At 41.9% G+C, this 26,855-nt stretch overlaps 1 protein-coding gene across 1 annotated transcript in view; it reads right to left on the bottom strand.

Moving 5' to 3' along the window:
- The window catches only part of SLC7A4 (solute carrier family 7 member 4), a 39,769-nt gene extending 14,654 nt beyond the window's left edge, over positions 1-25,115 (bottom strand). Inside the window, exons 1-4 of the mRNA XM_056529685.1 lie at positions 25,079-25,115; positions 23,648-23,852; positions 5,819-6,868; positions 1,923-2,617 (exon numbers count right to left, since the gene is read on the bottom strand). Coding sequence (XP_056385660.1) covers positions 1,923-2,617; positions 5,819-6,800 — 1,677 coding nt within the window. The 5' untranslated portion in view covers positions 6,801-6,868; positions 23,648-23,852; positions 25,079-25,115. The remainder of the gene's footprint in view (positions 1-1,922; positions 2,618-5,818; positions 6,869-23,647; positions 23,853-25,078) is intronic.
- Between the last annotated feature and the right edge of the window lie 1,740 nt (positions 25,116-26,855).

The raw sequence follows: 26,855 nt of genomic DNA on the forward strand, positions 1-26,855 counted from the left end.
TCCTGTTGCCACTACATTCCCATATGAACATACTTTCTCCTTTCCCCTTCCCATCCTCATCGAGTTCGTGTTTGTATTTAAATTGGTGTGAGCCCAGCCTTCAATTAGCCTAAATTCACACTGTTTTGGGTTAACCTTCAACGTACACATTTTTATCTTTGAAACGTACACATAAACATCGACTTTTATAGTGTAACCGTGACGGATTATTTCCATTTGTCCATGCTTTACTGATTTCCACAGTACAGCACATTAGCCTGCACTATTGTGTACCTGGAAAAAGTATACATTTTAGAATGAAATTCAATTCAAAGTTTTAAAACTTACAGCAGAATCCATTTTTAGCATCTGTTTAGCACATACATTTTAATCCTTTCCAAAATGTGTACGTTTAGCATAACCACAAACGCAGAGTGTGAACCCATCCTTATTGCTCAACTGGAATAATTATCATAAGGAAAATAACAAGAAACTTGTTTGGGGACTACCGTATATACTCGAGTATAAGCCGAACCGAATATAAGCCGAGGCCCCTAATTTCACCCCAAAAACCCAGGAAAAGTTATTGACTCGACTATTAGCCTAGGGTGGGAAATACATCATTCCCCCATGTAATCATTCAGACCCCTGTCATCATCCCCCCTTCATCATCACCGCCTGTCAATCCCTTCATCAGTGGTCTTCAACCTGCGGACCTCCAGATGTTGCAAAACTACAACTCCCAGCATGCCCGGACAGCCATCGGCAGCTACAACACCCAGCATGCCCAAAACTACAACACCCAGCATGTCCGGGTATGTTGGGAGTTGTAGTTTTTCAACATCTGGAGGTCCTCAAGTTGAAGACCACTGATGAAGGGATTGACAAAAAAATCGTGCTGAAAAACTCTGCTTAAACTCGAGTATATACGGTATATACTATTAGGCTGCTTTCACACTATAAAAATACCTCCGTTATAAAAACCCTGGAAATCGGCCGTTAGAAAATCCCATTATAGTCCATGGGATTTTTCCAATAGTTTTAACCTGTTATCGCCCGTTATTAATAACGGCCGTTATTTTGTGATTTTGTGCATGCACTATTTCTCCCGTTACTATCGCCCGTCACAAAATAACGGCAGTTATTAATAACGGGCGATAGCGGGTTAAAACGGCTATTGGAAAAATCCCATAGACTATAATGGGACTTTCTAACGGCCATTTAAAGGCCGATTTCCAGGGTTTTTATAACGGGCATTTATAACGGAGGTATTTTTATTGCGTGAGAGCAGCCTTAGAAAAAAAACTCAGATTTTATATTTTATAAGAAGTTATTTTTTAACAGCTTCTTACAATAATTTGTCTCAGGATAAGAGTAAGAGTAAGTAAGATAAGAATCTTTAGAACCTTAAAGGGGTACTCAGCTGCCAGAGTTTGGAACAAACTGTTCCGATCGCTGGAGCCGGGAGCTCGTGATGTCATAGCCCCGCCCCCTCATGGTGTCACACCCCGCCCCCTCAATGCAAGTCAATGGGAGGGGGTGTGACATCCGTCACGCCCCCTCCCATAGACTTGCATTGAGGGAGCTATGACATTACAAGCTCCCGGCTCCAGCATTCGAAACAGTTTGTTCCATATGCCTTTAAAGGTGTTTTCCAAGATTTAAAAAAAAAAAAAAAAAAAGGTCTGCTTCTTGCTAGAAACAGCGCCACTCATGGGCATGGACAGTGTCTGTAATTGCAGCTCATCCACACTTAAGATAATTAATTGGAGCTGCAATAACAGACCCAATCCATGGACCAAGTGGCACTGTTTCTGAAACAAAGCGTAGTGAAACGGGGGGGGGGGGTGTATCAATTGACTTTAGGATTATTCGGGGTTTGAGATAGAGAGACTGTCTTGGCAGCTACAAATAGCACAACAAGGACTGAAATATATAGGTACCTGGAATGTCACGCTTTTCTTCTGTTGCTCATGAACCCAAATTAAAAATAAACTGACTAAGAACCCAGTCAAAAAAATCACCAGAAGTAAATAAAAACTCCATGTGGGTAGATGGAGCCCATTATTTCCAAACACCAACACCGAGCACAGGCAAATAGCGGAGAACATCATGGTCACTACTGCAATGGTGACCACTTCCCCCGGATAACAGTCACTCAGGAACTTTAGGTATGGCTCAAAGGCCGCCTTCAGGTGTCCAGTTTCTCTTCGCTCTTTGCCTTTTTTCAGTGTTTCCACTAGTTGAAGCTTATCTGAGAAAGACTCGTATTCCTTCATCTCCTCCCCAGCAATCCTTTCTGTACCGATACCCGGGTCACGGTGCTGGGGACTTTGCTCTTGTTCAGCTTCATTTGGAGGTTCTGGCTTTTCCTGTTGAAATCTTAAAACTATGATACTGGCTGCAACAAATGTGTAGGCCAACAGAGTGCCAATAGATAAAAACTGCACTAGTGCTTCCAAGTCAAATGTAAGGGCTAGGAGGGCCATCAAAATACCGAATACCACAATCCCAATGACGGGGACTTTGGTGGTTGGGTTTACTTTAGCAAAAACCTGAAAGAACAACCCATCTTCAGCCATTGCATATACAATTCTTGGGAGGGAGAAGAGGTTACTGAGCAGCACCGTATTCATCGCTTTAATAGAAAACAAAAATTATATTTATTATTTACGCACTCACTATAGCAAAAGATAATAATACATTTTATATACAGACAGAGCAGTCGATATTAAAAAAAGCCAAGTGTTAAAGGGGTACTCCGGTGGAAAAAAATTTTTTTTTAATCAACTGGTGCCAGAAAGTTAAACAGATTTGAAAATTACTTCTATTAAAAAAATCTTTATCCTGCTAGTACTTATAAGCTGCTGTATACTACAGAGAAAGTTCTTTTTTTTTTTGGATTTCTTTTTTTTTTTCTGTCCACGGTGCTCTCTGCTGACACGTCTCTCTATAACAGGAACTGATACAGACAGAGGTGTCAGCAGAGAGCACTGTGGGGGGGGGAAAGAAATCCAAAAACAAAAAAAACTTTCGCTGTAATATACAGATTAACTTTCTGGCACCAGTTGATTAAAATAAAACATTTTTCACTAGAGTACTCCTTTAATGTTCTAAATCTAGGCATTTGGACCTCCTCTAATTAAAAAAATGTAAAGGGGTATTCCGGCTTTATACATCTTATCCCATATCCAAAAGGATAGGGGATAAGATGTATGATTGCAGGGGTCCCGCCGCTGGGGACCACAGCAATCTCGGTGCAGCCCCCCGGCATTCTGTGTCAGACGCTGCTTCTGAGACGGGGACATGACGTCAGGGTGACGCCTCCTCCATTCATGTCTATGCGAGGGGGAGTGGCGTGAAGAGGGGGCATGACCGTGACGTCACATCCCCGTCTCGGAAGCAGCGCCCGGCACAGAATGCCAGTGGCCGCACCGAGATCGCGGGGATCCCCAGCGGGGGGACCCCTGCGATCATACATCTAATCCCCTATCCCTGGGATAGGGGATAAGATGTATAAAGCCGGAATACCCCTTTAATCAAGCCCATCAGGATTAGTTGCAGCACCACTCACCAGGATTAGTTGCAGCACCACTTGAACTGAGTCTGACCACATGACTAGCATCATAGGAAAAAATTTAAGTAGTCATCCACGCTTTTAAAATCTGAAACCATCAATATTAGATTGATAATGCAAAGCACCACAGCACTGTCCTGTTTCGGCAAGCGGGACAATGCTGCAGGTTGTTATAATGTGGCAACAAAAAATATAAGGATTACAGGAATGAGAAGTAGTAAACAACGAAGAGTCTGCGGTACTTGTATAGGTTCTGCGGCCTCTTCAAACAGATGACTGGCCGGGGTGCCGGGTGTTGACCCCTGCTGGTAAAATAATATGGATGTCCCTTGAACTGGCCACACATGGTGTCATTGATGAGCTGGATACAAAGATTACTGGCAATCTGGAAATCACTTTTCAGTGCTCAGTCTACAACAGGAGGAATGAAAATAATCCTTCCTTTTGTCAAAGTGATGGAAAACAATAAGTTCCATAAACAAGTCGATGTCTAGACCAGTATTAGGGTGGGTTCACGTTACCTTTTGAGCTTAAGAGAACCAGATCCGGCTCTCCTGTATCTCCGTGGTATGCCGCGGTTTTAGGTCCGGTCAGAAAACGGGCTATGGGGCAGAAATGAGTCAATCGGAGTCACTATGTGACTCTGGTCGGCTCATTGAAATGAATGAGATACGGGAGCGCCTGGTTTTCCCTTCCCCCAGCCGTAAGCTCCCGTAAGCTCCAAACATAACGTGAACCCACCCTTAGTTACCAAGGTAATATTTTGCACTTCTAGGATCACACAGAGGCCGTGATGTTAAGAGTTTTCTGGAAAATTATTTTTCTATTTAAAAAGACAAAAAATTCTCACCTGCTGCCAATCCCCTGCCAGTACTGTTCTCTAGCCTTACTCTCTTTTCAGCATATGGGAATTGCCTGATCAGCCAATCACAGGCAGAGGTGGGCACCACTAAGGTCATGGATTGGCTGCCCTGGCATTTCTTATGTGCCCAAAAAAAAAGGGAGCTGGCACCATTGGAATGACACTGACAGGGGATAAACTGCAGGTGCAGGAGTTCATGTTTTATCTATTTATTTTTCTTTTAAAGGAGTATTCCAGGCAAACAATTGTATTCAAAATTACAAAGTGATTCTGCGGTGGAAATTGTGTGTTGGGTGCTATGTTATTTCTGCCTTGGTTTATTCGATAAAACTGAGGAAAAGCAAAAATAATGTTTAAAAGCAGTGTTGAGCGAACATCACCCGTATTTGGACGGAACTGTGCAAAAAATACTGCATACTAGCCAGGAAACTCTGTGGCAGGTAGCAATGCTGGAGAGGAGAGTAAAATAGGGTTTTTATTTTAATATATATTTTTAGTAGACACGACTACTTCGGATCAAGAGAAAGAGATATTTTTCGCTTTTTTCAACTTAAAGGGGTACTCCGGTGAAAACCTTTTTTCTTTTAAATCAACTGGTTGCAGAAAGTTAAACATATTTGTAAATTACTTCTATTAAAAAATCTTAATCCTGTACTTATTAGCTGCTGAATACTACAGAGGAAATTCTTTTGTTTTTGGAATGCTCTCTGATGACATCACGAGCACAGTTCTCTCTGCTGACGTTATTATAATAATAATAATAACACTTTATTTATTGTTGTCCTTAGTGGGATTTGAACCCAAGTCCCCAGCACTGCAAGGCATCAGTGCATCTGCTATGCACGGTTGCTAAAATGGACAGAGATGTCAGAAGAGAGCACTGTGCTCGTGATGTCATCAGTGTTCCAAAAAGAAAGAAATTTCCTCTGTAGCATTCAGCAGCTAATAAGTACAGGAAGGATTAAGATTTTTTAATAGAAGTAATTTACAAATATGTTTAACTTTCTGCCACCAGTTGATTTAAAAATAATTTTTTTTTCACTGGAGTACCCCTTTAATAAAAGGGTTAATAAAGGAACTTGGTGACAGTTTATTTCAATAAACTTTTTTATTTTATTTTATTTATTTTATTTTTAAACCTGGTATGTGTATGTATGGGTTTTTTCCATGCTTTATTTTGGCTTAGTAGTATAAGCCATTACTGTTAGTCCGTAAAATGGCTAATGCTAACCCCCCAATTATTGCTTATGTATTACCAGCTAGAAGCTTCTTGGTTAATTTGGTTCATTCAGAAAGCAAAGAATACAATTTAGATATTATAAAGGCTGTAGGCTATCATAGGAAACATACAGCTATGCTAGCAATAAAAGAATATTGAAATAAATAGAAATGTGACTTACCACAAATGGAGCCAGCAGCTACAATGAATCCTGCCCATGAATAACCTCGCCTGTAAAATGCATCAGAAAGCGCAGAGTCTGGTACTAATGTATTCCAAGGCACCATTAGAGTCAATACAACAGACACAAGGACATAGGCCCCTGTTGCAAGACCTAATGACACAGCTGTTGCTATAGGAACCGCTTTTTGAGGATTCCTTGCTTCTTCACTTGATGCTGCAATAACATCAAAGCCTACAAAAGCATAAAAACAGGTGGCAGTACCAGACATGATACCAGAGAAGCCAAATGGAGCAAAACCACCATGTTCAGCAGACCAGTTTTTGGGGTCTGCAAGGATAAACCCAAATATAAGGATAAAAATTATTATTGCCATACTGATGGCAGCAAAAACGTGGTTAAGCCAGGAGGATACTCTGACCCCAAAAGTAATAAAAGCCGTGGCAAACAACAAGATTCCAGCGGCTAGGAAATCAGGGTAGTGGGCCAAAAACGGAACGTTCCAACTACCAACGTGGTTTACAGTAAAGTTTTTGATCTTGTGATCAAATATGGAGTCCAAATACCCGCTCCACGCTCTTGCAACTGCTGCACCGCCAATCATATATTCCAGGATGACATTCCAGCCAATCAGAAAGGCCCATAGTTCACCGACTGAAACATACGTAAACATATATGCGGATCCCGTCTTTGGCACTCTTGCTCCAAACTCAGCATAACAGAGAGCTGCAAGAAGAGAGGCAATACCGGCTATGAGGAATGATATGACCACAGCTGGACCTGCTATCTCCTTGGCCACTGTGCCAGTCAGTACATAGAGACCGGAGCCCACCATTCCTCCCACACCCAAAAGGGTCAGGTCAAGGGTCGAAAGGCATCTTTTAAATGATGTCTCCATCAAGTCATCCTCCAAAGTCTTCACCCTGTTCAGTTTCTGGCAAAACCGAACAACGGCTGAGGAAGAAGGCAGTCTATTCCCCATCTTGTACAGCAGTAGTATGTTACACTTAGATTAGAGGAGAATTTCCTTCATGTCTTTAAGCAGCAAATCTAGAAAAAAAAAAAATATATATATATATTATTTCCATCACATGCATGTTTTATCCACACAAAGCACAGCATAAAAAACCTTAAAGGGGTTATCCAGGAAAAAAAACTTTTTTTTTGATATATCAACTGGCTCCAGAAAATTAAAACAGATTTGTAAATTACTTCTATTAAAAAATCTTAATCCTTTCAGTACTTATGAGCTTCTGAAGTTAAGGTTGTTCTTTTCTGTCTAAGTCCTCTCTGATAACACGTGTCTCTGGAACCGTCCAGGTTTGCTACGGGGATTTGCTTCTAAACTGGGCGGTTCCCGAGACAGGTGTGATCAGAGAAGAACACTTAGACAGAAAAGAACAACCTTAACTTCAGAAGCTCATAAGTACTGAAAGGATTAAGATTTTTTAATAGAAGTAATTTACAAATCTGTTTAACTTTATGGAGCCAGTTGATATATACAAAAAAAAAAGTTTTTTTTACCTGGATAACCCCTTTAACAGGCTAAATGGGCCCAACATAGTACTGGTCTGCAAATACTTTATCAGCCTCTGTCACTAGTCCCCTTGGTATTATGTATTTTTATACTAGGCTATCTCCTGGGAATAGGCTACTAAGGATCCAGAGTAAATTCAGCCTAGATTCAGTAGACAGGAAATCCTGTCTTGGGTGAAGATGTTACCAGCACCTATTGCAGTGACTCTGAATCCATCTGGTTTATCCCCAATGCTAAAATGTTCTGCATGCAAATCCTATTGTCGCATGAGGAGACACATAGCACATGCTTACCGGGCTCAAAAGGTAAAGGACGCCATGTGCTGCTGCGTGGGCTCTGGAAGCCAGAACACTTTGCCATGGTTGGAGTCATAATTTGCATTAGCAGTGAGCAAATGTCCAGAAGATGCTAATGTTCTTAAAGGGGTACTCTGCTGCCCTGCTTTGGAAGCTCCACTCCACAGCGTCCGGAAGTTTATTGTTTCGAATGCTTCATGTGGCCTTCCGTGTTCAGGGCCGCCCCACGTGACGTCACGCCCGCCCCCCTCAACGAAAGTCTATGGGAAGGGGGCGCGACTGCCGTCGCGCCCCCTTCCCATAGACTTTCTTTGAGGGGGGCGGGCGTGACGTCACGTGGGGCGGCCCTGAACACGGAAGCCCACACACAGCGTTCGGAACAATAAACTTCCGGACGCTGGGGAGCAGAGCTTCCAAAGCAGGGCAGCAGAGTACCCCTTTAAAGGGGTACTCCACTGGGAAAAAAAAAAATCTAAATACATTTGTGCCAGAAAGTTAAACAGATTTGTAAATTACTTCTATTTAAAAATCTTAATCCTTCCAGTACTTATCAGCTGCTGTATACTCCACAGGAAGAAGATCTTTTCTTTTTGAATTTCCTTTCTGTCTGACAACAGTGCTCTCTGCTGACACCTCTGTCCATTTTAGGAACTGTCCAGAGTAGGATAGGTTTGCTATGGGGATTTGCGTCTACTCTGGACAGTTCCTGACATGGACAGAGGTGTCAGCAGAGAGCACTGTGGTCAGACAGAGAGAAAATTTAAAAAGAAAAGAACTTCCTGTGAAGCATATAACAGCTGATAAGTACTAGAAGGATTACGATTTTTAAATAGAAGTAATTTACAAATCTGTTTAACTTTCGGGCACCAGTTGATTTAGATTTAGATTTGAAGTACCCCTTTAAGAACAAGATGCAGGATTTCTTCAACAAGGGTTCTTATCATTATAAAAAACTTTTGTCGTGTCATATACAGGTGAAACTCGAAAAATTTGAATATCGTGCAAAGTTCATTTATTTCAGTAATGCAACTTAAAAAGGTAAAACTAATATATGAGAGAGACTCATTACATGCAAAGCAAGATAGTACAGCAGCTGATAAGTACTGGAAGGATTAATAATTTTAAATAGAAATAACTTACAAATCTGTTTAACTTTCTGGCACCAGTTGATTTAAAAAAAAAAAAAAATGTTTTCCAGCAGAGTACCCCTTTAAGTCCAGGGTCAACGCATCCGTCTACAAGGAGATCTTGAAGCACTTCATGCTCCTTTGCTTTTAAAAGGGGTACTCCACTGGCCAGCATTCAAAACTAAGTGTTCCGAACACTGTTTTCACGCTGCGGGGGTCGGCCCCGCCCCTCGTGATGTCACGGTCACGCCCCCTTAATGAAAGTCTATGGGAGGGGGCGTAATGTCACGAGCGGCGTGGCTGACCCCCGCAGCGCGTAAACCGTGTTTGGAACATTTAGTTCTGAACTCTGGCCAGTGGAGTACCCCTCTAAGTTGCATTAATGAAATACAGTGGACTTTTGCACGATATTCTAATTTTTCGAGTTTAACCTGTAGAAGTTTTGATCAGTAAATGTCCAGTTGCTGAGAGCCTCCAAATGCGAAAACAAAGGGGCAGAATCTTTTTAACTGAAAGACATGTTCCTTTGTTTTTTGCTCAGAGTGAGAGGTGTATGGAGTCTATAGATTGTCTATTGATCAGTACACCGCACACTCTCCTGAGCACATCTGATCAGAAACAAAGGGGAACAACTTCTAGCCGAGCACTTCTGTCCCTTTGTTCTAGTGATGGGTACCCTGGACCCCCTTGATCACAACCTCTGATATGCCAAAATGTATTCAATAGCTGACCTTTAGATACTGCTAGAGGATTAATATTACAGATTGTCCTCCTATGCAGACAATTTGTGACATTATTAATTACCATATCTGGACCTAAGGGTGTGTTCCTGTGGCACAGAGCTTGTAGGTATGGACCTCCTATATAAAATTACTGGATTGAGACAACATGGAAACTAGCAGGACCAATATGGGAAAACACTTAGTCCATTCAGATGGTCTTTCTGTTTCACAGAAATCTTTCTTTTATCATCTTGCCTAAATCCAAGCGAGTCACATGACACATGACATAACCCCACAGCTCTACTTTATGTAATTCTGAGACTCTTAACTGACCTAACCTGACCCAACCTCTGGCTATTTCATTATGTTCCAACTCAAGCATTTAAAGGGGCTACTTCGCTGGAAAACATTTTTTTTTTTTAAATCAACTGGTTCCAGAAAGTTAAACAGATTTGTAAATTAGAAAACAGCAAGTAGCCAGCGGTAAAAGAACTTCACTTTATTTCACGATCAGACATCAGTAAAAGCACTCAAACGGCAGTCCATAAAAACAGGAACGCTGAAACATGCATGACGACATTTCTGATCTTGCGACCTTTATCAAATGCAATGAACTGGTGGTGTGGGATGAAATATGTGGGATCCAGACAGGTGTAGGTAATAGGGACTGCTGATGGTGGAGGAGGAGTAAAACTTCCAAACCTCCAACCAAAATATACACCAGTTAACCCCCAAGAAACCTCCTGAAGGGACCCATATCCCATGATCCACTTACAATGCATTAAATTACAAAATGTAATGAATCTTAACCAGGGGTCCTCAAACTTTTTAAACGGGGGGCCAGTTCACGATCCCTCAGACCGTTGGAGGGCCGGACTATAGATAACAAAACATGAATAAATTCCTATGAACACTTATATATCTTATTAGTGGACTACCACTTTAAGTACACAGCACAGTTCCCCCCACATTAGGTTGGCAGTATAGATCCCCCCACATTAGGCTGTAGTTCCCCCACATTAGGGTTGGCAGTACAGTTCCCCCACATTAGGTGCAGTACAATTCCCCCACATTAGGTTGTAGTTCCCCCCCACATTAGGTGCAGTATGTCCCCTTACATTAGGTGCAATATAGTGCCCCACATTAGGCTGGCAGTATAATTCCCCCACATTAGGTGCAATATAGTCCCCCACATTAGGCTGGCAGTATAGTCCCCCACATTAGGTGCAATATAGTCCCCCACATTAGGCTGGCAGTATAGTCCCCCACATTAGGTGCAATATAGTCCCCCACATTAGGCTGGCAGTATAGTTCCCCCACATTAGGTACAATATAGTCCCCCACATTAGGCTTGCAGTATGTTCCCCCACATTGGTGCAATATAGTCCCCCACATTACGTTGGCAATATGTTCCCCCACATTAGGTGCAATATAGTCCCCCACATTAGGCTGGCAGTATAGTTCCCCAACATTAGGTGCAATATAGTCCCCCACATTAGGCTTGCAGTATGTTCCTCCACATTAGGAGCAATATAGTTCCCCACATTAGGTGCAATATAGTCCCCCCACATTAGGCAATATAGTCCCCCACATTAGGCTGGCAGTATAGTCCCCCAAATTACGTTGGCAGTATGTTCCCCCACAGGCATACAGCCTCCAGCCATAAAGTATGGCTGGAGGCTGTATGCCTGTGTACTGCCCCATTTCAGTGTTCCGACCACCGCTCCGGCCATACCAGGACCGGAGGATCGGTGGTCAGAACACCGAAGGGACGCGCCGCTGGTAAACACTTACCTACTACCAGCGCGCTCGTCCTTGCTTCTTCTCTTCTGCTCCGCGCTCGGTTGCCATGGGCGCACGCATGGGACGTCAGTGACGTCGCTGCGTGCGGCTGCTCCCGGCGGTCCCCGCGTTTTTAAAGTAAACGCGGGCCGCAGGGACTTCAGAGGCATCCTTGTGTTCCGAAAGCATCTTTTGGAACACAGGGATGTCCTAAGGCAAAAACACCCGGCGGGCTGGGTAAATGCGCTCCGCAGGCCGCATGTGGCCCGCGGGCCGTAGTTTGAGGACCAATGATCTAAACAAAGAAGAAAACTGAATACAAGAAAAAATGCAGGAGGACATAAATGAATTAAATAGGTAGAGGTGTGAGTAGGTACCCAAAAACAAAACTGAATACAGTCAGTAGATGTTAATAGTGGAGGATAAGATCGGTTTTAAGATTTAACCCTTGCGGGAAGGATGTATGCAAAAGGTAAATCCAGTATACTTCTCTTGAACAAAGGATTTTTCCCGATCCCCTCCTCTACCAGGTACACTGACAGTTTCTATGCCCTGAAAACGGAAATTGCTCACGTCACCAGAATGGATCTCTTTAAAATGTTTGGATACTGCAGATCTGTTCATATTCATTGTGGACCTAGCCCCTCCCAAATGTTCTTGAACTATTTTTTTAATAGATCTGATAAACTCCAAATGTGGTCCGGCAATTGATAAACTGTTTAATTTTAAACTTTTTGCCATCTTTGCCAGTGACTTCGTTGAATTTAACAGCATATTTGCATGTGACACAGCGGGCCAAGCCGCACTTGAAAAAACCGCACATAGACAACCACCTATCATGTGAATTGGGACCTTTACGTAAAGGCAGAACACTAGGGGATAACTAGTTCCCCAAACTCGGTGCTCGCCGGGTAGAAAAATTACAACCATACTGAAGGAATTTGCCAAGAGATGGATCTTGTAGTAAAACAGGTAGATGTTTAGATATGATTTGTTTAATCTTCAGATATTCTACACTGTAAGTGGTAACAAAAGAGATTTTAGGTGGAAAATCACGGTCAGACTTCCTCACTCCCACTTTGTGGTCAAGCAAGTCCGAACGGGACTTGGATTCCACTCTTTTTTTTTTAGCTCTGTCTAGTGCCCAGGTAGGAAAGCCACGATTACTTAATCTGATGCAAATGTTATTACTTTCGGCTAGGAACACTTGTGTGGTAGAACAATTTCTTTTGGCTCTGGTGAATTCACCAACCGGTACTGCTAGAACTGTGTGTTTGGGATGACAAGATTCTGCCCGTAGTATTGTGTTCCCAGCAGTTGGTTTTCTATAAGTAGAAGTGTAGATGCTATTGTTATTGATAGTAAGTCGAATATCTAAAAAAGGGGTGTCTGTATGATGCCAAGAATAGGTGAAAAAGAGATTGTGACAGTTATTATTCAAATAATCCACAAATTGTTTAGCTTCTGATTCAGAAGAACGCCAGATGACAATGACGTCATCTACATAGCGTCCAAACCAGACTATACTATCAAAAAATGGATTATAGTCACCAAAAACGTATTGCAATTCAAACCAAAATACAAATAAATTTGACTTCTATTTAAATATCTTAATCCTTCCAGTACTTATCAGCTGCTGTATGTTGCAGAGGAAGTTCTCTTCGTTTTGAATTTCCTATCTGTCTGACCACAGTGCTCTCTGCTGACACCTCTGTCCATTTTAGAAACTGTCCAGAGTAGGTGCAAATCCCCATATCAAACCTATCCTGCTCCAGACAGTTCCTGACATGGACTGAGGTGTCAGCAGAGAGCACTGTGGTCAGACAGAAAAGATTCTAAAAGAAAAGAACTTCCTGTGGAGCATACAGCAGCTGATAAGTACTGGAAGGATTAAGATTTTTTATATAGACGTAATTTACAAATCTGTCTAACTTTCGGGCACCAGTTGATAAAAAAATAAAGTTTTCCAGTGGAGAACCCCTTTAAGGGGTATTGCTGTAAACACAACGTATCTCTTATCCTCAGGACAGGAAGATAAGTGTTTAATAGTGGGGGGCCACCTGAAATCTCCTGTACGTGGCCAGCTGAACTTATCAAACTCCTGAGCGACCTGGCCCCCACCCTCAGAGACGATCAGGTGTGATGGCCCGCTCAGCTTATCACCAGCTGATACAGAACCCCGTCTCAGCCCATAATTGACTAAGTTGCCCATCACTCTTGCCTGTCTCAGAAGGTGGAGGCTGAAGCATTCCAGGGACTGGGGAGTAGCCGGGCCCTGTTCAAGAGATTGCAGGGGGTCCCAGCAGTCCAACCCCCATAATCAGACACTTATCTCCCTGCCTTGTGGTTAGGGGATAAGTTGAGTTCCCTAGAATACCCCTTTAAGGGGATAAACCCAATCTATTGAAAACTTTGTCAACTTTTGGGTTGATCTTTCATTGGGGGGTTTAAAGGGGTACTCCGGTGAAAATATTATTATTTTTTTTTTTTTTTTTTTTTTTTTTTTAGGTCTTTATAAGTCAACTGGTGCCAGAAAGTTAAACAGATTTGTAAATGACTTCTATTAAAAAATCTTTACCCTTCCTGTACTTTTTAGCAGCTGTATGCTACTGAGGAAATTTTTGAATTTCTTTTTTGTCTTGTCCACAGTGCTCTCTGCTGACACCTCTGTGCCTGTCAGGAACTGTCCAGAGCAGCATAGGTTTGCTATGGGCATTTTCTCCTGCTCTGGACGGTTCCTGATACGGGCATCAGGTGTCAGCAGAGAGCAAAGAAATTCAAAAAGTAAAGAATTTCCTCTTTAACATACAGCTGCTAAAAAGTACTGAAAGGATTGAACATTTTTAATAGAAGTCATTTACAAATCTGTTTATCTTTCTGGCACCAGTTCATAAAAAAAAAAAAAAATTAGTTTTCACCAGAGTACCCCTTTAAGCTACAGGCCTCATTGTTTGGATCAGTGTTTCCCAACCAGTATGCCTCAAGCTGTTGCTAAACTACAACTCCCAACATTCCCGGACAGCCAAAGGCTGGTATAGTCGATAGGGCAAATTTAACATACCAGTGTTGCAACTAATGGACTTCTGAGGACTTCTAAAATAAAGTTTTTCACCCAGATGTAAGTGTCCAGTAGGCGGGGGCTGAACTGCTGCAGCATCATATGTCTCCTTGCAATCCCGTCTCCTGCATGATCAATGTTAAGGTCTTGGTACTGGAAGCCAAACCCTTTACATCAGTGGTCTCAAACTGTGGCCCTCCAGATGTTGCAAAGAAGGCAAATGTTACTGCGGCACTTCAGCAGCTCAGCCCCCTCCTAGGCACTTGAACAAGTGGAAAATTTGTTAGTAAAGTACACAGAAGCCCATCAGTTTTATTTTCTTGCCCTCATCCATACAACGTCTGCAGCTCATATCATGAAAATTTGCTGAGTCCCTTTAATAATACAAACTCCTACATCTCCCTGTATGAAGTCAACTAAATCTACCTCCTTAGGGACCTTAAAGGGGTACTCTGCTGAAAACATCTTATCACCTATCCAAAGAATAAGGGATAAGATGTTAGATCGCGGGGGTCCCGCTGCAGAACCCGTGTCATTTGGTGCACGGAGCAAACTCCGCTCCGCGTGCCCGATGACAGCCGCCACACCCCCTCCATTCACGTCTATGGACGAAGGCGTGACTGGTACGTACTAGCTGTCTCACTCCCTCCCATAGACATGAATGCTGCCGGCCCGGACATCGCAGGGGTTCCCAGCGGCAGGACCCACATGATCTAACATCTTATCCTCTATACATTGGATAGAGGATAAGATGTTTTCAGCAGAGTACACCTTTAAGCAACCACTGAAGGACTGGGAAAGTCCTAGGAGGACATTTATCAAGGGTGGTGAAGGTGAACGATTTTTCTACACCTTTAATTTATGTGGTGGTAATGTGTACGTGCGCCAAAATTATTAACTAGTTGCATGGCATGTGATAAATACGGTGCTCGTGCACATTTTCTTTTTTTTAACTTACATTACTGTACACCACTTTGTATGGTTCCTCCTCTGGGACTTTTATAAGTCTTTTTACCTGTAGGGACTTATTTTTTTTAATGCTGTCCAGAGCCCGTTTTGTGAGCCAGGTCTGCGCTGGTGTATCTTTGTAGTGTAGTTGAGGGCATTGCGACAAACTTGCAACTTTTTTTTTTTTTTTTTTTTTTTATAGAAAACACGCACTTCATAAAGCAACCACTGCAAAAACTGAAAAACTAAAAATGTCATTTTAGTCAAATAAGTCGCACAAATTCAGCTCCGGAGTGCCCTGCTGGAAGTGCTGTGATGGCATTGTGCATGTGATGCTGTAGCAAATAACTGGCTTAAAAGAGCTTGAAAATGGTCCTATGGTAGGACAGAAACGTTGCTGCTATGTGAGCCAATAAACCACTATTTTTTTCACGTATTTGAGGAGTGCTGCGCTTTTTCTACATCTATCTATCTATCTATCTATATATAGCAACTGGCTCCAGAAAGTTAAACAGATTTGTAAATTACTTCTATTAAAAAATCTAGAGTATTAAAAGGGGTTTTCTTGTAAAATAAATAAAACTTTACTCACTGCTCCAGTGATCCCCCAGTAAGAAGGGCTGCGATCCCATACATGCACCCATAGGTTGCTTAAAGGGGTATTCCAGGAAAAAACTTTTTTATATATATCAACTGGCTCCAGAAAGTTAAACAGATTTGTAAATTACTTCTATTACAAAATCTTAATCCTTTCAGTACTTATTAGCTTCTTAAGTTAAGGTTGTTCTTTTCTGTCCAAGTGCTCTATGATGACACCTGTCTCGGTAACCGCCCAGTTTAGAAGCAAATCCCCATAGCAAACCTCTTCTAAACTGGGTGTTTCCTGAGACACATGTCATCAGCGATTACTTAGACAGAAAAGAACAACCTTAACTTCAGAAGCTCATAAGTACTGAAAGGATTAAGATTTTGTAATAGAAGTAATTTACCAATCTGTTTAACTTTCTGGAGCCAGTTGATATATATAAAAAAGTTTTTTCCTGGAATACCCCTTTAAGCAACCTATGGGTGCATGTATGGCATCGCAGCCCTTCTTACTGGGGGATCACTGGAGCAGTGAGTAAAGTTTTATTTATTTTACAAGAAAAGCCCTTTTAATACTCTAGTTCCTACTTAGTTTACTTGTATGCTAAGCCTTGCTACTAAGCCTCAGACACAGATTGCGTTCAAGAGGATTAAACAGAGCTATACGTCCCCTACATGACGGACAATTATAGATCCAATGAAACCTTATAGACTTTAATGGGGGTGCATCAGGTTGTCGTCTGGTGTCCGTCATTATAACAAGATGCATGCAGCATTTTATTTATGCTTATTTAAATGGAATCTAAGGCTACATTCACTCTGCCGGTTGTCTCTGGCAATGTGAAGCCCGTTATTTTAGGATCGAGAATAGCCGCAGAAAATTGTGCTTGCACCGTCTTTTTCTCCCGGTATTCTCTTCGAAAATAACAGCGCCCGAAGGACCCCATTGAGTATAATGGGGTCCATTGGGACCCGTTATTGCTCGTTATGACCCATCAAAATTACAGCCGTCGAACTGCAAAAAAAAAATAAGAAGTTTGACGGCCGTATTTGACGGGGTACACCGGCAGTGTGAAAGGAGCCTAAGCCTGAACAAATCTTTACATTTCATTATGCTATTATACTGATATGTTTATCTTATGTACATACTGAACCACCATACTACAGCTGACATAGTGTAAACATACAAAAAAGGTCCATGTGACTGTATTAGAGATAACTTACTACTTATAAATTATAACACCTATTAAAAAAATTAAATAAAAATATGATATCAAAAACTCCAAAACCAAATACACAGTGGGCACTTGTTAGGCTGGGTTCACATCACGTTTTTGCCATACTGTTTTCAATCAGTTTTTCTAAAGAAAACCATATGGCAAAAAAAGCGGATGGAACAGTATGGAAAAAAGTAAACCGTATGCGTTTTTAAACGTGCATACAGTTCCGTCCGTTTTTATAAAAAATAAATAAATAAAATAAAAAATAAAATAAAAAAACGTAATTTTTGAAAAGGTTGTCCATTTTTGATGGGAGGGGTGTTGGGTGGGGACTTTAGGATGCAAATGCACATGTGCAAAGTAAAAACCATATACTGTTTCCCGTATGGAACCGTATACATGTGCGTTTCCCATTGACATCCATGTTAAAAGAAAATAAAATATGTATGCGGCTGCAGTACGGTTTTTAAATGGGAATCAAACCCGTGGTTGACCACAATTTTGTCTCCGGTTTAAAAACCGTACTGCAACCGCATACATTTTTTTTTCTTTTAACATACAGGAAACAGTATACGGTTTTTACTTTGCACATGCGCATTTGCATCCTAAAGTCCCCACCCAACACCCCTCCCATTAAAATGGACAACATTTTCAAAAATTACGTTTTTTTTTAAATTTATTATAAAAACAGACGGAAGGAACTGTATGCACTTTTAAAAACAGTATATGGTTTAAAAACGCATACGATTTACTTTTTCCCATACTGTTCCATCCGATTTTTTTTGCCATACGGTTTTCTTTAGAAAAACTGATTGAAAACAGTATGGCAAAAACGTGATGTGAACCCTTAACTATGCTAGGAATAGCACATTAAACTATCGTGCAGTAAGTTTTAGATTGCAGGGGTCCAACTGCTGGGAACCCCGCAACCTCCTGCATGACACCCCAGCAGTCCCCAGGAAGGGGACTTGTTGACTCAGAGGTGGCCTTCACACCCTCCATGTATGTTGGAGATAGAACCGGAGATACAACAGGGTGATAAAGCTTCATGCAGGGGTCGACACCCTTCCTTCCTGGGGACTGCTGGGGTGCCGTGCACAAGATCACAGAGAATGGACCCCGCGCCCCCCCCCCCCCCCCCCCGCAATCCAAAACTTATCCCCTATACTTTGGACAGGGGATAAGTCTTACTGCACTGGAGTACTAGGGGATGTGGATTTCCGGGCGCCGAGCAAGTGAATTTTTCCGGCCACTAGCCTGGCTTTGGGAAAGCAGGGCCGGAGCTGACAAGCAGGCCAGCGCTCAGCAGTCTGTATGGAGCGAGCTCCCGACTCCTGCCCGCTCCATACTATGCAGCCCTCAGCTGTTCTCAGTAGCCGGGAGCCGCTGTGAGGTGGAAATTTGCGACCCGTGCAGACTTGCCACAACTCCTCCCCAAATTTTCACCTCACACTGCCGCTAATAGCCAGCATGTGGCGATCGCCACGGCTAGCTATTAACCCTTTAGATCGCCGCTGTCAAAGCTGACAGCGGTGTCTAAGGGGACATGTGAATGCTCCCTGGTGGGCTAGTGAAGTGGATCGTCCCCCTCGCAGCGCGATCGCGGGGGTGGGGGGCGATCCACTATAGAGGTATCCGGAGGGCTTACCTCTGTTACCTGCTGTCCCGTGGCTCTGTTATTGATAGAGCCTGACTGGACTAGGCTCTATCAATGGATCGCAGAGCACACAGATCAATGGAGTTCAATAGAACTCTATTGATCTGTTTGAGGAATCTAATGATTCCTCCTAAAAGTGTAAAAAAAATATATATAAAAAAAGTTTTAATAAAAGTTTATGACACACATTAACCCCTTCCATGTTAAAAGTTCAAATCACTCCCTTTTCCTATATAAAAACATGTAAACATTAAAAAAACATTTAGTATCGCTGTGTGTGTAATTGTACGAACTATTAAAATATAACATTATGTATCCCATGCAGTAAATGACGTAAATGTAAACAAAATACCGAACTACAGAATTGCAATGTTTATAATATCCCAGAAAAAAAGTCAAAAAGCAATTAAAAAGTCAGATTAATACCAAAATGGTACCGATACAAAAAACAGATTATGGTGCAAAAAATTTGCCCTCATACAGCCTGGTATGCAATTTTTTTTTTTTTTTTAAAGCTACAGGGGTCAAAAAATGGTTTCAAAAAAGTTCAGATTTTTTTTTAAATTAGTAAAACATAACGGAAACGATACAAATCTGGTATTGCTGTTATCAGGCGGCCTAAAGTATCAATACAACATGTTAGCTCAACCACAAGGTAAATGGTGTAGAATAGAGAACCACCAAATTTGCGAAATTATCTTTTACTATTTCAATTTCACTTCACCGGTATAGATAGATAGATATATATATATTATATTGGTTCGGAGAATGTTATTGAAAAATCTAAAGGTATCATTATAGTAGGTAGTTATGGCTATTATAGGGCGAGGAGGAAAAAAACGAGAGTGTAAAAGCGAAAATTGGATCGTCATGAGGGACGAGTAGATTTTGCTCCATTTTAATCCCATGGACAAGTCGTTTTTTAAATTAAAATTTCAACACCCCTGGTGCTCCTTTAAAAGGCATATACAATAATGCAAATAGCGCACCACATGTCCCTGTGGCAGTCTAACTGCAACTAGAGTACAAAACAGAAGTCTGTAGATCAGATCCAATGTTATAAAAATCCAACTACCACAAAACAGTAACAAAGTGAAGAAAGTACACACCACAGTGGCAAGCATTCCCAACAAGCGTTTCTCTGTTGCTTACTCTGGGGACACTTAGAGTGCGTTATATACAATAACAGGGTACTTATACTTATACCTTATTTACTAAACTTTACCAAAAACCCACTGTTTAACAAGCCCAATCTGCACCAAAACACATGCATTGAATGTGGTTTTTGGTGCTAATTTGACCACAGAGTTTACTTTTTTGTATAGAAATGAGTAAAATATGGGGCAAATGCTATGGATCTTATAACGCACTAATGCTTACTAATCAGTTGAGAAATAAGAGGCAATACAAATGTATGTGAAATCCATTAGAGACAAAAATCTTCATATTTTGGGAAATATATTTTTACATCTGTTCCAATCTTTAAAGCATATGGTGGCCAAATCTTCATACCTACGGTCAGCTTATCGACCTTACTTACATGATATACTGGGTTGACATCATGATTTTAGAGCATTTTTTCATGTATATTCTGTATGTTTTTCAAATGTTTTCCTTAAATGTAAAGGTATAGGTATATGTACATCAGGTCATATGCTTTAATAGTCTATGGGTACATCAGTCATTATGTTTTAATAGTCAATGGGGGAGATTTATCAAAACCTGTGCAAAGGAAAAGTTGCCCAGTTGCACATAGAAACCAATCAGATTGCTTCTTTCATTTTTTTAGAGGCAATGTGATTGGTTGCTATGGGCAACTTTTCCCTGCACAGGTTTTGATATATCTCCCCCAATATGTTTTAATAGTCTATGGGTACATCAGTCGATGGCCGGCATTTATTATTGTGTTTACTTTTGTTTCTGTCTATATTTGGTGCTATTTTGGCACAAGTGTCTTTTTTTTGCGCCTTTTGGTTTACACATTTCTGCTGATTTTGAGATGCAATCCACTAATTTTAGCAATATACATGATATGGAAGGGTTTTATGAACTGCCTCTTTTTGTTAAAAGGCGCAAAACCACCGAAAAGTCTCTAAAACTACACCAGCCCAGACTTAGCTTCATTGTGTATGTGAAGAGAGAAATTTCCGAAAATGTGACCTGCTCAAAATGTATCAAATGCTCTGTGACCATTAATACATGTGGTGTTCCTACACATTAATAGCACAAAAAAAAAAAAAGTGTAGAAAAATGCTTCACTTACACCTACAATGGTAAATGCTTCACTTACACCTACAATGATAAATTCTGACCGATGTTTTAAAGGAGTATTTCATAAAAAAAATAAAAAATAAAAACTTAGGTCGTGGGGGTGGTCCGACCGCTGGGAACGCTGTACCATCGGCTCTCCCATAGTGACACATGGAGGGGCCGTGTCAGCCACCACTTGCTGTGGTCAACACACTCCATTCATGCGGGTCCCGTGGTCCAACCCCCCACCCGGTCTGACACTTATCCTTTATCCAAAGGCTGGATAATTCCTTTAATAGTCTATGGGTACATCAGATAATAGGTCTTAATAGACTATGGGGGAGATTTATCAAAGGATTTAGACTGGTTTTTCCTGTCTAAATTTGTTGCACAGAAAGTCGCAGTCTAAATATGTGCGACTTTTCTGAGACTTTTGCTTTAGAGGTCTATAGGAAATGTTTTAATAGTCTATGGGTACATTGTGTATTATGTTTTAATGTTTTAATAGTCTATGGGGAATAGGCTATAGGTCTTTGGGCAATATGTTTTATTAGTCTATGAGCAATGGGGGAGATTTATCAAAACCAGTGCAAAGGAAGAGTTGCCCAGTTTCTCATAGCAACCAATCAGATCGCTCCTTTCATTTTGCAGGGGCCTTGTTAAAAATGAAAGAAGAGATCTGATTGGTTGCTATGGGCAACTTTTCCTCTGATAAATCTCTACCAATATGTTTTAATAGTCTATGGTTAATCTATATATATATCTCAAGAGAAGGCCTGACTCACTGACTCATCAACGCCCAGCCTAAACCCTTGGACCTAGAAAGCTGAATTTTTTCACAGGTGTTTTTTAGACATAGAGGAATAAGGGTGCGTTCCCACCTGGCGTATGCGCAGTGTATTTAACGCTGCGCAAAATATGCGGCAGCAGTGAGAAATACGCTGCGTATTCCTTGCTCACTATACACACAGGGCTTTCTGGCGGCAGCCCTATGTGTGCAGTGAGTTTTGGAGGCGGAGTTGCGCGTCACAGTCACGCCAGCACACGGCCCCGCCTCCAAAACTCACTGCACACATAGGGCTGCCGCCGGAAAGCCCTGTGTGTATAGTGAGCAAGGAATACGCAGCGTATTTCCCGCTGCTGCCGCAAATTTAACGCAGCGTGAAATACACTGCGTATACGCCAGGTGGGAACGCACCCCAAGAAAGGATTTTTCTAAATTCAACCCTTAAGGGGGTGAAAAAGGGGTTGAAAGTTTGTATGGTTGTCCGTCATTTTTGAAGCTAGAAGCATGAAACTTTGTTTGTAGGCTAACAATTAAAGATAAAGAAACACGTGTTTTAACGTTTTCTAAAATTCCACCCCTGAAGGGGTGAAACGGGGGTTCAAAGTTTGTATGAATTAACCCCTTGCCGCAAAACGTCTAATATACCTGGCGCTGCGGCACGGGAGGGTTATGAAGCGAGCTCAGGAGCTGAGCTCGCATCATACCCGCACGGTCCCGTTTGCTATCAGCAGCCAGGACCCGTGGCTAATGCCGGACATCGCTGTTCCCGCAGATGTCCGGCATTAACTCTTTAGACGATCAAAGTTGAAAGAATTGGGGTTGTTTGGATGCCCGTAGCTAGTAGTCTATAAATCTATTGGCAACATGTTTTAATAGTCTATAGAGATCTAAGAGCAATTTGTTTTAACCATGACGTGAACGTCCTCATTTGTAGAGATGAGCGAACTTACAGTAAATTCGATTCGTCACGAACTTCTCGGCTCGGCGGTTGCTGACTTTTCCTGCATAAATTAGTTCAGCTTTCCGGTGCTCTGTTGGGCTGGAAAAGGTGAATACAGTCCTAGGAAAGAGTCTACTAGGAATGTATCCACCTTTTCCAGCCCATCGGAGTACCTGAAAGCTGAACTAATTTATGCAGGAAAAGTCATCAACCGCCGAGCCGAGAAGTGCGTGACGAATCGAATTTACTGTAAGTTCGCTCATCTCTACTCATTTTACATAAAGGTATGAAGGCTTCTTTATACTACGCTAAATGCTGCTTTCTATGGCTTATCGCCGTTATTATCTCACACATTATAACTTATTACAGTTTTACTTAGAAACTACACAGTATACATACTACACCTGATTTTCCTGACGTGGTCTACTGGTATTCCCCAACCTGCGGTTGACCGGCTGTTGCAAAACTACAACTCCCAGCATGCCAGGACAGCCTTCGGCTGTCCGGGCATGCTGGGAGTTGTAGTTTTGCAACAGCCGGACAGCCACAGGTTGGGAAACCGCACAGTATGTATACCTTTACCTATGCTCATACTTCACTGTGCATCCAATCCATGTGTAACAACAGCACAATCCAGTGTATAGAGGGTGCAGGCCTCCATGATGAGCAGTAAAGAGAATATATTGCACATTGCCAAGCAGAGAAGCCATAATCCTGCTGCCCCCACACAAGCTGGGAACAGATGCTCCAGGATAAAGGCTGCACTCCCCCAGCGATCATCAATTATTCAGCCCTGCAGACAGTACATGGCACCATGATGGTGGTGGGTGAGGGCACACAATGCACTGGTATCACATAACAGATGACTATTTCTCAGCCAGCCGCCTCCCCATATCCCAGGCATCCACTGTGCAGCTCACCTGTTCCCGATGTACCAGCAGCCACAATGCCCGGAGGTCACAGATCCCTGCCCAGTGCCCACTGAGTGCCCGGTGCAGGAGAGCAGGCAGATCCGGTCACCTGCCTCCAGATCGCCGTGTCTTCAAGGATTTCCCAGCACCGTGAAAGCTGATCGGACTGCTCAGGGCGGAGCACTGTTGACAGATCCCGGACAGTGACGTCGACCTGGAGAGTTAACCCATTCAGTAACTTATTCCTGTTCCTTTCCACAGCTAGGGACTGAAGTACTAACCTCCCAGCTGTCTTTCTTATGGAGGGACATTGTATTTTACTTCTCCATTGCTTTCTAAGTCTTACCCATATATACTTATTACAGTTTTAAAAAAAATGTAAAAAATGTGGCATTTTTTCCCCTACTTATTTGAGTGATCAATTTACTTTTATTGTTACAACATCGCTCATTTTACCACATAAAGGTAAAGCCCTCCCCCCAAAGAAAAATAATTTGTGGGATGAAGCTGAAAAAAAATAAAAAAAAGGTAATCTTGCAGCTTTTGTTTTTTTTTTGTTTTACACAGTGCACTTTACGTTAAAAATAACACCTTATTTTTGTAGGTCTTTATTCCGTAGGTCCATACGAAATAACACCTTATTTTTGTAGGTCTTTATTCTGTAGGTCCATACGAAATAACACCTTCTTTTTGTAGGTCTTTATTCTGTAGGTCCATACGAAATAACACCTTATTTTTGTAGGTCTTTATTCTGTAGGTCCATACGAAATAACACCTTATTTTTGTAGGTCTTTATTCTGTAGGTCCATACGAAATAACACCTTATTTTTGTAGGTCTTTATTCCGTAGGTTCATACGAAATAACACCTTATTTTTGTAGGTCTTTATTCTGTAGGTCCATACGATTACAAGGATACCCAATTTATATATGTTTTGTTTTATTTTACTACTTTTAAAAAATAATGGGAGAGATTTATCATTGCATTAAGAAATATTTTACTTATAAATATCTTACTCGGGCGCACAAAATGTCGCACGTGCGCTTAAAGGGGTACTCCCACCCTAGACATCTTATCCCCTATCCAAAGCATAGGGGATAAGATGTCTGATCGCGGGGGTCCCGCCGCTGGGGATCCCCGCATTATTGCATGCGGCACCCACCTGGTTTTTCACCGGAACCGCTGGAGGTTCTGAGTCGCGACTCCGGAACGGAAGTCCGTGACGTCAGGACTCCGCCCCGTGACTCCGCCCCCGCAACAGACCCTCCAGCGGTTCCGGTGAAAAACCAGGTGGGTGCCGCATGCAATAATGCGGGGGTCCCCAGCGGCGGGACCCCTGCGATCAGACATCTTATCCCCTATGCTTTGGATAGGGGATAAGATGTCTAGGGTGGGAGTACCCCTTTAAGCATTTTTTGTGACTGTGTGCAAACAGCCTTACCTAAGCAAATTTCAGTTTTCACTTTGCCGTGGTCCCAAATTTATGAAGTGCACATTTCCCCATGCAGGAATAAAAAAAAGTCCCAAACCCAGGCCAGGTCAGACCTGGCTTACAAAAATGCCATTGGAAAGCACAGAGAGGGAGAGTTATCAAAACCTGTCCAGAGGAAAATTTTCTGAGTTTCCCATAGCAACCAATCAGATTGCTTCTTTCATTTTTCACAGGTCTCTTTAAAAATGAAAGAAGCAATCTGATTGGTTGCTAGGGGCAACTGCACAACTCTTCCTCTACACTGGTTTTGATGAATCTCCCCCAGAGATTTATCAAAAACTGTGCAGAGGAAGAATGGTGCTGTTGCCCATAGCAACCAATCAGATTGCTTCTTTCATTTTTAAAGAGACCTGTGAAAAATGAAAGAAGCAATCTGATTGGTTGCTATGGGCAACAACTGCACCATTCTTCCTCTGCACAGTTTTTGATAAATCTCCCTCTCTGAGACTTAATTTGTGCAGAAAAGACTCAGAGGAGAGGAGAAATCATACTTAAATGGTGTTCTGAAGTGATTTATTGGTTTTTGCTTATGTAAGCTAAATTTTTCAACCCCCCTTGATAGTATGATAAATAGGTCAGACATAAGCAAAACCAAAGCAAAAAAAAAAGTTTTTATTTTATTATTAAAAAAAAAATGAAAAAAGGGGAGAGTGATTCAAACTTTTTTGTATGTATTATAACATTTGTATTATTTATATAACCCCCATAGGGAACTAGTACATGCAATCTTTTTAGTTGCAAACACTGTTCAATGCTGCTCAATAAAAATTCCGTTCAGAAATCCAATTGATTTCAATGGGATTCTGCTGCACAGTGAAATTTCCGTGGCAGAAACATCTGCCACGGAAATCCATATTTTGGCGTCCACAGAAACAATGAACAGGCTCCTTGCTTCTGCAGCTTTTGCTCAGAAATGCATTTCTGTCAATTGAGACAGCGCATTTCCTATTGGTCCTAGCACCTGCGGAACATGCAAATGTGTGCGGAATGTCCATCCGTGTTTTCTAGGCAGACATTATGCTCATTTTCCGCCATGTGAATATGGCCTGAGGCTAGAAGGGCTCTCCAGCCATAATCCTCGCGGATTGGGACCCTGCTATTACCCCGCTGAGGTCCCATGCAGCCCCCAAACCCACTGGCACATGTCATTTTAACCTTTAGATCCCACAATCAACTTTATGTGATCTAAAGGGTTAAATGGGTACTCCCCTGGAAAAAAATGTTTTTTAAATCAATTGGTGCCAGAAAGTTAAACAGATTTGTAAACTACTTCTTTTTAAAAATCTTAAAGCGTACCTGTCAGATCCAACAACATTTTTTTTTAAATATATCACTCAGTATCTAATCCTGACCATGTACATCTAATTTTGTGTCTAGCACCTTTATTAACTTTTTTATTACACTTTTAACCTCTTAAGGACGTAGGGCGTACCTGTACACCCTATGCCCAGTCCCGATAAATCAAACGGGGTCACGCCGTGACCCCACGTCTTACCGGGTCAGTCCCGGCAGCTAGTGATAGCCGGGTACCCTGGGCTAATGGTGTGCAGCACTGATCGTTGTGTCACGCACTATTAACCATTTAGACGCGGCGATCAAAGTTGATTGCCGCTTCTAAAATGAAAGTGAAAGCTTCCCGGCAGCTCAGTCGGGCTGATCGGGACCATCGCGATCAAATCATTTTGGCTAGCACGCGAGCGGAGGTCCCCTTACCTTGCTCCGTCAC

This window comes from Hyla sarda, chromosome 1 (assembly GCF_029499605.1).
Source record: "Hyla sarda isolate aHylSar1 chromosome 1, aHylSar1.hap1, whole genome shotgun sequence".
NCBI lineage: Eukaryota > Metazoa > Chordata > Amphibia > Anura > Hylidae > Hyla > Hyla sarda.